This window comes from Nannobrachium achirus, assembly GCF_963921795.1.
Source record: "Nannobrachium achirus genome assembly, chromosome: 21".
In the NCBI taxonomy this organism is placed as follows: Eukaryota; Metazoa; Chordata; class Actinopteri; order Myctophiformes; family Myctophidae; genus Nannobrachium; species Nannobrachium achirus.
Genome location: NC_137828.1, coordinates 49,195,968 through 49,210,022, shown reverse-complemented (window position 1 = coordinate 49,210,022; position 14,055 = coordinate 49,195,968). Strand labels below are relative to the sequence as shown.

The 14,055-nt window shown below is 43.6% G+C and overlaps 1 protein-coding gene and 1 long non-coding RNA gene across 2 annotated transcripts in view; both read left to right on the top strand.

Annotated features, from left to right (window-relative positions):
• The window catches only part of LOC308306566, an 83,522-nt gene extending 77,005 nt beyond the window's left edge, over positions 1-6,517 (top strand). The window contains exon 3 of the long non-coding RNA XR_013963167.1: positions 6,380-6,517. This is a non-coding gene — a long non-coding RNA (uncharacterized lncRNA). The remainder of the gene's footprint in view (positions 1-6,379) is intronic.
• A 433-nt stretch (positions 6,518-6,950) lies between these two features.
• rnf152 (ring finger protein 152) lies at positions 6,951-7,670 on the top strand (the record flags this gene model as incomplete). The annotated part of the gene is made up of 1 exon (XM_080751877.1): positions 6,951-7,670. One exon carries the CDS (start codon positions 6,951-6,953, stop codon positions 7,668-7,670), a length of 720 nt encoding a protein of 239 aa, XP_080608003.1.
• Positions 7,671-14,055: the final 6,385 nt, after the last annotated feature.

Genomic DNA, 14,055 nt, shown 5'->3' with positions numbered 1-14,055 from the left:
CACAAGAAGCAGTTTGTGATGCATCTCCAGAGCTTTGCAGGCGGTTTGTTAGGTTTTTGTTTGTGTGTTCGCGCATCTGTCTCTCGGTCTCGTGGTGTGAAGGAAAATGGGTCACAAATTGAGCTTTCCTCGTTGGAAAAAGCGCGTTGCCCCGGTTGTGGCTCAGGTGGGGCCGATAAATCACGTTGTTTAGTTGGCGGTGTTGTGGTAGCACGCTGTGGGCCCTCTGTGACCTCGCTACACCTGTCTAGTTGGGGCAAATCCGATACTTCCGTGACCACGAGAGCGAAGGTCTGTTTCTCAATGGATTTGTCATCTAGGAGGGTTATTAAACAGATTTGCCCGGGGTGTATTTTTTTAAATGGCGGGGAAAAATGTTTGACAGCTTGGGTAATTTTCAGTCTCATTCACTTACTATACACTACACTATAAAGGAAAAAATTACTCCCAAAATATCTGCTTTAAGTGGGACTAGAAAAAAGCCCCCTGCGGGGGCCTGGCCCCTTTCCTATGCGAAAGTCACCTGTACCCAGAGATGGATACAGTCCAGTGGGCAGCTAAGCAATACAAATTTAGGATAGCTCAACATTAAATATGCAGTTTTTTCCAAAATGCAAAATAGTGAAAATGGCAATCCATCCATCCATCCACATCCATCCACATCCATCCATCCATCCATCCACATCATCCACATCCATCCACATCCATCCATCCATCTATCCACATCCATCCATCCATCCACATCCATCCATCCACATCCATCCATCCACATCCATCCATCCATCCACATCCATATCCATCCATCCATCCATCCATCCACATCCATCCATCCATCCATCCATCCACATCGATCTATCCATCCATCCACATCCATGCATCCATCCATCCATCCATCCATCCATCCACATCCATCCATCCACATCCATCCATCATCCACATCCATCCATCCATCCACATCCATCCATCCATCTCCATCCATCCATCCACATCCATCCATCCACATCCATCCATCCATCCATCCATCCATCCATCCATCCACATCCATCCACATCCATCCATCCATCCATCCACATCCATCCATACACATACATACATCCATCCATCCATCCATCCATCCATCCATCCACCCACCCACATCCATCCATCCATCCATCCATCCACATCCATCCATCCATCCACATCCATCCATCCATCCATCCATCCATCCACATCCATCCATCCATCCATCCACATCCATCCATCCACATCCATCCATCCATCCATCCACATCCATACATCCATCCACATCCATCCATCCATCCACATCCATCCATTCATCCATCCACATCCATCCATCCATCCATCCACATCCATCCATCCACATCCATCCATCCATCCATCCACATCCATCCATCCATCCATCCACATCCATCCATCCATCCATCCACATCCATCCATCCATCCACATCCATCCATCCATCCATCCATCCATCCATCCACATCCATCCATCCATCCATCCACATCCATCCATCCATCCATCCATCCACATCCATCCATCCATCCATCCATCCACATCCATCCATCCATCCATCCATCCACATCCATCCCTCCATCCACATCCATCCATCCATCCATCCACATCCATCCATCCACATCCATCCATCCATCCATCCACCCATCCATCCACATCCATCCATCCATCCATCCACATCCATCCATCCATCCACATCCATCCATCCATCCATCCATCCACATCCATCCATCCATCCATCCATCCATCCATCCATCCATACTCTACTGTACCTTACTGTACTGTACTCTACTGTAATCTACTTTACCTTACTGTACTGTACTTTTCTGTACTGTACTGTACCTTGCTGTACTGTACTGTACTTTACCTTACTGTACTTTACTGTCTCTCTCTCTCTCTCTCTCCCCCTCTCTCTCTCTCTCTCTGTGTGTGTGTGCATCTGCCCCCCCCCCCCCCCCCTTCCCTCTTGTAACCTGAGACGTTGGTGATGATAATGACACTCCACTCCCAACTAAGGATTGCGCAATATATGCCGCCTACAGGCCAAAATGTGGGATAAAATTGTAAACATTTTGGGATTATGAGAAGTAGAGACACATCTGAAGGTGATAAAGTTGATGTTGGGCAAGGTACATGCGTTATTGATTTTTGTATTATGTTTTTTAGACAATTGAACAACTGCTGAATGTGGAGTTACAGATGGAAACTTAAACACACTATTTTTTGGTGCAATTCTGATTATGTAGTGGGATGTGAGGGGTCAAACTAGTTTTTTTTTTTTATTATTCTGAATCCATTGCAGGCATTTGTTTTGCATGAAAAACATTCATTGGGCTAAAAACGGTCCCCAAAAGACTGTGAAAATTGATGACTCATCACTAAACCATCGTTTTGTGGGGCCATTTCTTACCCAAGGAATGTTTTTCATGCAAAACAAATGCAAATATTGTACTTTTACTCCAATACAATTATTTGAAAACTTTAGTTACTTTGCAAAAACATACATAAACCACTTTAGCCCTATTTTATACCAAGGCTATTTTAAAATAGCCGATGCGATGATTTGTTAGCTTTTTAGATCTGCTATTTCCGATTTTTTTTTTGTACTTTTGTTACTTTAAGTACATTTTGATGCCAATACTTTTGTACTTTTATTCAAGTACATTTTGAATTCTGGACTTTTACTTGTAACAGAGTGCATCTACGTTGCAGTATTGATACTTATAAAGTATAAAATGTGAGTACTTTTTCCTCCACTGTTTGTATGGATCTGGGGGAAGGATGGAGTAGATTTGCGTCACAGAGGAGAGGAGGAGGAAGAGGGGAGGATGGAGAACAGAGAGGATAGAGAGGTAGAGAGAAAGAGAAGTGCATGAGAGAGATCATTTGAGAGAGAGAGAGGGGAGGGGGAGAGGAGGGGGGTAAGTGGGGAATATTGAGTCACAAAGCATTTATGTCAGATCAAAGCTAAGCTTTATCTTTGAGAAATGGGGATTTGGTGAAACCACCCCCCCATCTCCCTTTTCATAAATTATGTTTTCCCCTTTGTTTTTCTGTTTGCATCTCAATCTCTCTCTCTCTCTCTCTCTCTCTCTCTCTCTCTCCATCCATCCATCCGTCACATTGTAAGTCTCTATTCCTGTGTGGAATCATTTGGATTTGTTCTGCTCTTGACGACATGGTACTCAAGGGTGTGTGTGTGTGTGTGTGTGTGTGTGTGTGTGTGTGTGTGTGTGTGTGTCTGTGTGTGTCTGTGTGTGTGTGTGTGTGTGTGTGTGTGTGTGTGTGTGTGTGTTAAGGAACTATAGGTCAGAGTGTGTCCGTGCGTGCGTGCGTGCGTGCAAAACCTCTGCCTTCCTATGTTTTGCCAGTTTTTGGAACAACCCTGGTTATTCAAATAAATCATTTAAGTTGAACCTTTGCTGCCTTTGGTCATCCCGCATTTGGGTCCAATTCCTTAACTCACCGTAACGGCTACAAAGCTACAAAACCACTCCCAGTCACACTCCCCCTAAACACACCCAATGTTGTCTAACCATTCCCAGTCACACTCATTCATTCATTATCCCCCCGAATTTTGGGATTCAAATAAAAAAAAATGGCTCAAGTAGCAGATCTACAAGCTTGAAAGAACAGATGCATTAGATCAGTGGATCTCAACCTGTGGGTCGGTCCCCAGATGATTAACTTAATGTGCAACAATGTTTTCTCACTCAAAAGTAAACAAACCAACATAAAGTGTATAGAGGGTATTTGCACATTTCTAAAGTGACAATTGAAAGACTTTTTAATACCTCTAAAATTACGAATGAAACTTTGGCCAAATTGTCAAATATTAGAGGCAGAAAATGTGAAAATAGCAGATCTACATGGTCACAACGCCTCGCATTGCGAGACGTTGTGAGCATGTAGATTTGCTATTTTCACAATAGAACTGTGTTATACAAAATGTAATGCCTCAACTCTTAGTGCTCGTCAGGGTCGCTCGTCAGTTAAAATATGATTATTTGGGGGGTCGCCAACTGAAAAGGTGTAAACCACTGCATTAGATGACGTTGGCCTGAAAAAATCCAAAATGAAAAACAAAAAAAATAACCATCACAATATAGAACAATCACGACAATGTGAAAGGATCATCAATCCAAGCAGTTGCTCTGTAGCATGAGGCCGATGGATGGTTCTCTCCATAATAACAATGTGTGCATTCATCTCGCGTCGTGCATGACAAGTGCCTCTCCGTTTAACTGGGGGTCGCTGATGGCCCAGGGCAATGTGAACTCCCTGTGGGCTGGGTTAACTGGGTGTTCAGCCAGGCAGCCCCGGTGGAACGATAGTCAATACACCTGGGGGATGTGGGGTGTAAAATGTACACAGAGGAAATTATGTACAGTATGTATGTATCTATTTTATGGTTGTTTATGTCCATCCTTTATATTTTACCATCACTTTTATAGTACTTATATATAGTACTATAATACATGATTATATGACATGATATTTAGTAGCCTGTATGCAGCTATTGTTTTTGGTACGGCCTGTCTGTTATGGTTCAGTGATTGATTGATTGATTGATTCTTTTATTAGACGAAAATGGAGAACAGTACAAGTATAGTCAATACAATTGAAATGTAGTACAGTACAGTTAAACACCCTGCCTAAAAGGAACATCCCAAATAAGACTTTTTACTGCCTTTTTTACGTTGGAAGCCCTCTGTATTTAATTCATGAACATAATAAATCATATCGCAATTATAAAAAACACTAGGATAGGGAAACAAGGGGGTGGGGTCGCTCACTTCTCGCATGGTTCAGTAGCAGCTACAGTATTACTATGGTCTGTTATGGTTCAGTTTGTCCTTGTAGCAGCTACACTGCTACAGTATTACTATGGTCTGATCCCTGTGCTCGTTGGCAGAACTACCACCGATCCCAGATGGAGGGATGGAGAGAAGTGATAGAAAGATGGTGTGATGAGCCAGAGAGAGAGAGAGAGAGAGAGAGAGAGAGAGAGAGAGAGAGAGAGAGAGAGAGAGAGAGAGAGAGAATACAGATGAAGGCAGTATGGCGTAATACGGAATGGAGAGAGTGAGGTACCGAAACAGAGGTGATAGTGGAGGTGAGAGAAAGAGAAAGCATCGATGGAGACGTGTAGACTAGGGGTTCTTCCACCAAATGAATAAATGAAGACCAGATCTGAATGTTTGTAAACAAAAGGGGTATTTCCGGGTATAATGTCTATAGCCCATGGATGTTTTCGCTATATAAAATAAAGGGCCACACCTTACCCCATATCCCTAAACTTTGCCTTTTTTTTTACTATTTAAAAAAAAAAAATTTAAATCCTTCAAATAACCGTCAATGTACATCAGCTAGTTAGACTATTTTAAAATGTTTTTCAAAATAGTAAAAATAGGCAAAGAAGTTTAGGGATAGGCATAGGACTCAAACATAGTTGAAAGTGTCCAGAACATTTGAATGTCTAGTTTGTCAACCTGTGGACAATGAGAACAAAAGCATATTATTTGTATTGGTCAATAACAATCTGTCCTGTAAAATAATTATGATTATTTTGGGGGTCGCAGCCTGAAAAGGTTGAGAACCACTGATCTACTTGGAGATAGATTTCTGGTTGTGAGGATGTCATGATGATGATGATGATGATGATGATGATGATGATGATGATGATGATGATGATGATGATTAATGAATGGAGAAAGCAGGAGAGGACAAACAGGAGTGGAGAGGAATTGTTGAAAATACCAATGAAGAAACCTTGAACAAAAAGAAAAAAAGAAAACTGTTGAATTTGGTCCTCTCCCGTCACTTTTAGACGTGTGCTCAAGTAAATGGATGTGATTACGAACCAAGCACACTCACTGAAGATTTGAGAATGGTCACTATTCGAGTGGCGGTGTCTGTGCGTCATCATGCATTCAACAAAGACGTCTGGGGTTCTTTAATAGACGTCTGTCCAAGGTCAAAACCTCTTTTGTGATACTCTGGGGGGTTTTGATAGAAATGTACTGTTTCCATTGAGCCTTACTAATGGAATCATAATTCACACAAAGACAGACAGACAGGCAGTCAGTGTGGTAAAATGACAGGCAGAGAGGTCAATTTGAATTTAGGCACACACACACACACACACACACACACACACACACACACACACACACACACACACACACACACACACACACACACACACACACACACACACACACACACACGCGCGCACACACACGTACAATTTTTTAACATGGAAACGATTATGACAATAATTGTGATTAGATGATTACGTCATAATTGTGACAGGGCTAGTGTTCAGGCTCATATCATTTATACTTCTGCTTCTGTTCTTTTTGCAGATGACAGCATGTGGCCCGGACATGTGACATCACCCTGAGGTTGCGAGCTCACTTCCCCGGTCCCTCGACCTGCCCTGGAGTGACGCCAGGCCGCACATCATCATACATCGATATTCTTCAATTACGTATTACATATCAACCAATGTCCTGGTTTTGGCCTTGAGTTGTATTTTGAGGTCGGCATCAGCCCAATTAAGGCAGCTACAAAACAAAACAACTTCTCAAAACAAACCGATTACCTTCATCAGAAAAATGTCTGAGGTTTTGGGTTGAATAAAACAAGACATACAAAATAACAAGAAACGACACAGTCATTTTATACCAGCTTGCGCCTTGTGGACTAGCCTTGCTGAGGTCGTGACGTCACTGAGAACGCTGAGGAGAAAGTAACGCAAAATATATTTGGATAATTTTTTACCATATTTGGAAAAAGATCTGGATATTTTGGCATACTGTGACGGCTAGGTTGGCTGACGATCTGTAGACCAGCTTTGCAGGCTGGTAAAAACAAGCTCACCCAATAGCCTTTCCCTTTAACCCTTAAACTGCCCCCACCTCCCCTTCCTGAAAGATGGACACCCTGTCCCAGGACTCCATCCTGGAGTGCCAGATCTGCTTCAACTACTACAGCCCGCGGCGCCGGCCCAAGCTGCTGGACTGCCGCCACACCTGCTGCTCTGTTTGCCTGACGCAGATGCGCGGCGGCAGCCAGAAGGAGCTCCGCTGCCCGTGGTGCCGCGCCGTCACCCGGCTCCCCGCAGGGCTCTCCGTGTCGCAGGGACTCCCCGACGACCCTGACGTGGTGGCCGTCATCGCCATCCCGCACGCCTCGGAGCACACGCCCGTCTTCATCCGCCTGCCCAGCAGCGGCTGCTACATGCTGCCTCTGCCCGCGGGCAAGGAGCGGGCAGGTCTGCCGGGGGACATGATGGGGGGCTGCCGCTTCGGGATGCAGCATCAGAAGGGTCTGGCAGTGGTGGCGGTGCCCCCCGAGCAGGAGCAGCCCCTCAGGCTGGGCATGGCCCTGGAGGGCATGGGCGTGGGCATGGGGGGCATGAGGGGTCTGGAGATGGGGATGGGCGGGGTGGGAGGAGGCGACGGGGAGAGGAGAGGAGGAGGAGGGACCGGGGGGGCGGTGGTGGGGGTCGTGGGAGTGACGGGAAAGGGGTCCACCTGGTCGGGCGTGTGCACAGTGATCCTGGTGGCGTGCGTGCTCCTGTTCCTGCTGGGCATCGTGCTGCACAACATGTCGTGCATCTCCAAGCGCTTCACCGTCATCTCCTGTGGCTGAACCAGAAAGAGGGAAAGAAAGGAGGAGAGGGAGAGAGCGGACGTGCGGACGGACCGCCCTTGCAATCTCCTCCCATCTGGTCCACCCTGCTCTGTGCCTCCTCAGGGATGGGACTTCTCCGCTGAGGTGGCAGGGAGGGACTGAACCCATATATCCACAGGCACCCGAGGAAACTATAGAGACTATGAGAGCGAGAGAGAGGGATACTGTAGATGGATAGATAAATAGATAGATAGGCAGATAGATAGAGGGACATTAGAAGGAAAACCACAAACTGTCAAATCTGTCATTGCCTCCCTTTTTTTTACAAGTCTGGTAAACTGTGGGACATGGGTTACACAACAGACACGCGAGGGCACACGCGCGCGCACCCATACGATACGCCCTCGGCCTCCCATGATGCTTTGCTGACCCTGACAATCCCCCAGGCTCCGTCCGTCGCCGGTCCATTCGTATGCACAAGGACGTAGGAACGACCTTGCTGAATATTTGGCTGCAGGGCTGTGTTATCAGCTTTGACTTGGTGGTTTTAGTCTATAATACACACACTTTAACATGCACTCAAGACACAGATGGTATTGACGGTTTTGGTTTGACGCAAACACACTCACACGAACACACACACACGCACTCAGTCACACATTCAGTCGGCGAAGCGTCTGCTTATAGTAGCTGGGGGGCTGGTATAGAAGTCTGTCAGTAAGATTGTGCGTGCGTGCGTGCGTGTCCATCAGAGATTCAGTAGACAACTGTAGGTGAAGAGCACAGACTTAAGAACCAAACCCCTCTTCGACTGTCATCTTCTCCCAGCCTCTCACCATTGTTTCCGCAGTGGTTATGTGTATGTTTCGGAATAAATCACATACATATATATACACAGGGTTGGATTTTCTGGGGGGATCCATGCCTCTGCTTTTGATACCCCCTCCCCCCAAACCCTCTATATGTTTTCCCTGCTTCTGATCAAACTGAATGAAATACATACATTTGCTTTTGGGAAATGTAGACTGTAGTCTGATGTGTTTGATATTTATGTCTGGCATCACAATAAAAGGAAATGTATAAAACAATGTATCTAAACCACATTAACCCTGGCATCTCAATATTGGGGAAATGTATCAAGATTTCTCTCTTTTTTATTTCAAAATAGCGATGCGAAACGTGAGCTTGCAGATCGGTTCTTGTCGTATAAAATATATAGGGCAAACCCTGCGTACTGTACATGCATATGCAATCTCGTGTGAGCAGACACACGCACGCATGCACAGGGGACAACATTTTTTGTGCCATGTACATATGGTAGGCCTACATCGTATTTTGACATGCCCCAAAAGCACAGACAAGTAGACATTACTTTAGAAGTAGGATTGAGTTGCTATGCTGACACTGTACTTTGGTCAAGACTTCTGAGTGAGAACTCTACCAGAGTTATAGTATAGACTTTACAAAACACAAATCCGTGGGAACTGGAATTATGGCTTTGCCCTTCCAAGACCTATAGATCATTTTACACAAAACCCCATGAAAAACGTGGGAAAGGCACTCAAGAAATTTTGCTTTAAGCCTCCTGAAACCCAAATCCACCGTAGCCTTTAAATCTCAAACCTTTTAATTTCAAAGACTCTTGAGAGTTTCAGACCTGTAAGAGTCTCATTTGAAAACCCCTCAAGGAATCCTGAAGGTCCCTGGACCCCTTTTGAGAACCACTAGCTTTAGTTTAAACCATGTAATTTAGGGAGCTTGTATGTCTACCTTTTTGGCTAATGTTCCCCCAGAATATGGATGTTGGATTTCAAGTGGTTAATTTTTTTTAAGAACAAATTCCCATACTGGTTCTGGCTAAATGACCAAATATATTTGCCGTGAATAGCCGATCTACAAGCTCATGGAACGCACCACAATGTTGTGAGCTTGAGTATTTCATTTGTTGTGTTTTTTAGTTCCCATGGTTTGTCTTGATGCTTCACATGTTTAGATCATTGGTTCCTAAACCGTTTCAGTCCAGACCAAAAAGATACATTTGTTGTCTCCCCAGGATTTTTCTTTTGAAAATAAAGTTGTGTTTATATTATTGAAACTATTGGATATTTGCAACCTTTCAAAATGGGTCTGTGACCCAAAAAAACGGTCCGAGTCCGACTCAATGTTTGGGAACTTCTGGTTTAGATGTTTGTTGAGATGGTGGACTCTTCAACTTTGACCAGGTTCAACAGCACCGCCCACACAAGCGCACGCACACTCACACACCCTTCAATTCCCTTCATCTTCATCCTCTCTTTGATGTGTGCGTGTGTGTGTGTGTGTGTGTGTGTGTGTGTGTGTGTGTGTGTGTGTGTGTGTGTGTGTGTGTGTGTGTGTGTGTGTGTGTGTGTGGGCGGGCACTCCTCAGGCCTCCAATGAATGCATGGATTTGTGAGCAGTTTTTCTCACAGTCACGAGCAGTATGATAAAGTAGTACATTGATTATTTGTTTCTTCCACCTTCTGTGTTGTTAGTGCTGTAGCAATCACAATGTGTACAGTCTCTACAAAATAACAGGGTCAACTCTTTTAAAATATTATCCTCATCATGTACAGAAAGATTGTAATTTCCCTATGTGGTTTCTGATGTAACTCCTTTTTCTGATGACACGGACACTTTTGTTTTGTTGGTGTGTGTGTCAGGGACGTGCTGGGCCCCTGATTCAGCCCGGGAAAAAGAGTTATATGTCCAAAACCGTTTGTTTTGTATTAATCATTTAAAAATGATTTAAACTAGTGAAAACAGCCGATCTACAAGGATGTGTGCTTGTAGATCTGCTGTTTTCACTACTTTTGTGCAACAGCCTTGTATGATGAAGCAGGGCTTTGCTTTGGGAAAAAATTATACATTTGAAACTTGGAGACACGAGGTATCTGCCCGACAATGACGATTTACTTTGTTGGCCGACATTTTATTTATATTTTTTTCCTAATGGCCGGCCTGGACCGGCCGGGAATGAACCGGCCGTTCGGGAGTTGTCCCGCTTTTCCCAATGGCCAGCACGTCCCTGGTGTGTGTGCGTGAGGGAGACCTCTCGTCCTCCGGTAGCTATACTGTACTGTTTGTACAAAGTGGATTGAATGACATACAGAGGTCGCCACATAGTCGCTCAACAACATCCTGTTTGTAAAAGTGGCAAAGTGTTTTTGCAACTAAAGACTGAAGCTGTTTACTATTATTATCCTTTGAGACTTTTTTTTCTTTCTTTCACAATGTCGTTTTCATTTTGTGCTAGCAGTCATTATTTCAATGGCTGCTATTACTTTTGTAAAATAGTGGTAAATCTGACTGTTGTGTGTTCTTATTGAATTATTCTCACTCTGCCTCTGTTAACCTCATGCTGTCTGTGAACGAATCCATATTAAAGTTTTTGTATGACTCAGCCATAACCATAGGAGTTCCCAATGCAACAAAAAATTCCCAAATATGGAGTGTGTTGTCTATGTATCAATGTATCGTCATGGCATCAAGTACAAACAAATCCGTCAGCTCCACTTGTGGGCAAAGAAATGTCATCTGTGCAAAGTGAGCGGTGCTCACCTTGCATGCTATCAAACACGACACACGTGCATATCTCCTTGTATGGGCCTTTCTATCTGTGACATCAGCTGTGGTGATACATACATGATGATGCATAGCCAGGGATGTACACAAAGCCAGACATAGGAATGGTTAGCACCACTCAAAAAGTGGAATGCCCATATTGGCATGGGACAAGAACTGACAGATACAGAGATCTCCATATATGGGCATACCATGGCTGCTACGTGGCTCGAAACACTAGTAGTGCAAAATTCCAATCCTGCAGAAAGTTTAGTGTTGCACAAGGCTGGTAATCAGCTTCAAGGACTCATGGGATTAATTCATACATCAATTCAAATGTATATACATTTTTCTGTTTAACTACATCCACACGCAATGGGATTATTGCGCGGCAGCGGCGGCACAATTTGTATTTGGACGATTCTTCACCTAGAATAAAAGCATCAACTTGTATGAATGAGGCATCAACTATTACACATTTTCATGTTGTGTATTCATCAACCAACCAACCAACCCACCCACCACTACTGAGAAGAAGCTCCCTGTACAAAGCAAGGTTATTGGAAATGTACAAAGCAGCCTGGGTATAATGACTACCTGCAGAAGCTCATCTACAGTCAATCTGGATTCTTCATCGGCCTGCAATTTGAACCAGTGCCTCATTAGTGTACTGTACACATACTCAAATTGATCTGAAATGGATCCCTGTTCTTTAATACAGTATATCTACATTTCTGAATTCGGACATAATGCTGATTCACCTGTTCTCACCTTCACTGTCTCCCTCTCAGCTGTCATATTCTGTCTGTCTCTCCTACATTGTCTCTCTCTCAGCTGTCCTTCTGTCTGTCTCTCCTACATTGTCTCTCTCTCAGCTGTCATATTCTGTCTGTCTCTCCTACATTGTCTCTCTCTCAGCTGTCATATTCTGTCTGTCTCTCCTACATTGTCTCTCTCTCAGCTGTCATATTCTGTCTGTCTCTCCTACATTGTCTCCCTCTCAGCTGTCATATTCTGTCTGTCTCTCCTACATTGTCTCTCTCTCAGCTGTCCTTCTGTCTGTCTCTCCTACACTGTCTCCCTCTCAGCTCAGCTGTCCTACATGTCTCCATCAACAACAGAACACAGTGGTCTGAAGGAGAGACAGTCATTTACAGTGGTGTAAAGTACATTTACTTAAGTGCTGTACTTAAGTACATTTCTGAGGTATTTGTACTTGAGTATCTCCAATTTCCAATACTTTTACTTCTACTCCACTACATCTCGGATCAAATCATAGTACTTTTTCTCCACTACATTTATTTGAAATAATTAGTTACTGGTTACTTTGCAGGTATACATTATCATATTATAAAACATACATGAACCACTTTAGCCCAATTTTATAGGCCTACCATGGCTATTTGAAAACATCCGATCTACAAGCTCGCAACGCGTTGTGAGCATGTAGATCTGCTATTTTCAAACATTTTATACTTTTACTTTTAAGTACACTTTCATACTTTTACTCAAGTACATTTGAATTCCATACAGAGTTTTTCTATATTGCAGTATTGATACTTTTACTTAAGTAAAATATGTGACTACTTTTTCCACCACAGGTAATTTAGGTTACAGCAAGACTGTTCAGTGTTGGCCAGTCACACACATGGCCTTGATGAATGTACAAACACACAGAATCCATACAGCGCCTGAGGCTCCTGGTGAGAACATCTCCATAAAGCCTCATTTATGCTCTGTGTGCCATGTAAAAATAGCAGACTTACAAGCTCACAGAGTGCTGTGCTCATGCGACGCGTTGTGAGCATGTACAGCTATATTTCCAGAGCCAGTACAACATAATGGGGCTTAACCCACCAAACCTTGCATGGGCTTGGCAAAAATACAAGGCTTCACGTCAGGTATACGTATGACCGCCTACGATGACCTGCATGCTCCAAATCAACATCTCACTCTCAGGTCAGTGACGAGCAAGGGCAAAATCACCCCTTTGACGAGACAGCACTCGTTACTAATCCCGCCCGTCTCAGCTTTCATGAAAAAAATACACAGGGTAGACATATTTGCGTATTGTATCTATTAGGTCTATTAGAGCAGTTATTTTCAACTGGCGGCCTGCGGGCCAAGTGCGGCCCCAGCAGATCTTTCTTGTGGCCCCTGGAAAACATTCCATACTATACTACTATATAAATTATATAGTAACAAATTATTATTGGATGGTTGGTTGTACAGGATGATCATTTTTAATGTTCAGCTATTTCTTTTTTTACCCTGTTGCTAGGCAGCTCGGCAACATGGTGAAAACAAGAGATCAACAGATTTCTGAGTGCAGTTCAACCATCCATTTGAAACCATTTCTGGCCCTTGAGTGGATGTTGTCCATGTACCCCAATGAAATAATTCACCTGGATTGTATCCATCTTCTCCATCATCATTAACTTCAAGTACATATTGTGCTCTTATCAGTCGGGTGCTCAAAACAAAAGCAAAAAATCTTTCATTCATACGAACATATAAAAACTTCACCTTGCCAGCATGCTTCAAACACTCTTCCCGCAAAGGCACTTCAATGCCAATTACCAATGTAGAACATACTGTAATACTGTGTATACTGGCACAGAAAACATCAAAATGCACGAATGCAGAATGAAGCAGGGCTTAAGTTACCATAGCCTAATATGCAGAGATGGGAACAAAATACAAAAAAGTATTTGAAATACAAATAAAAAATACTATGTGAAATACTTACCAGGATACTGTCACCATGCAGGATAGTATCTCGTGACTGTATTAGACCAAGTATCTTTTTTTTCTTTTTTTT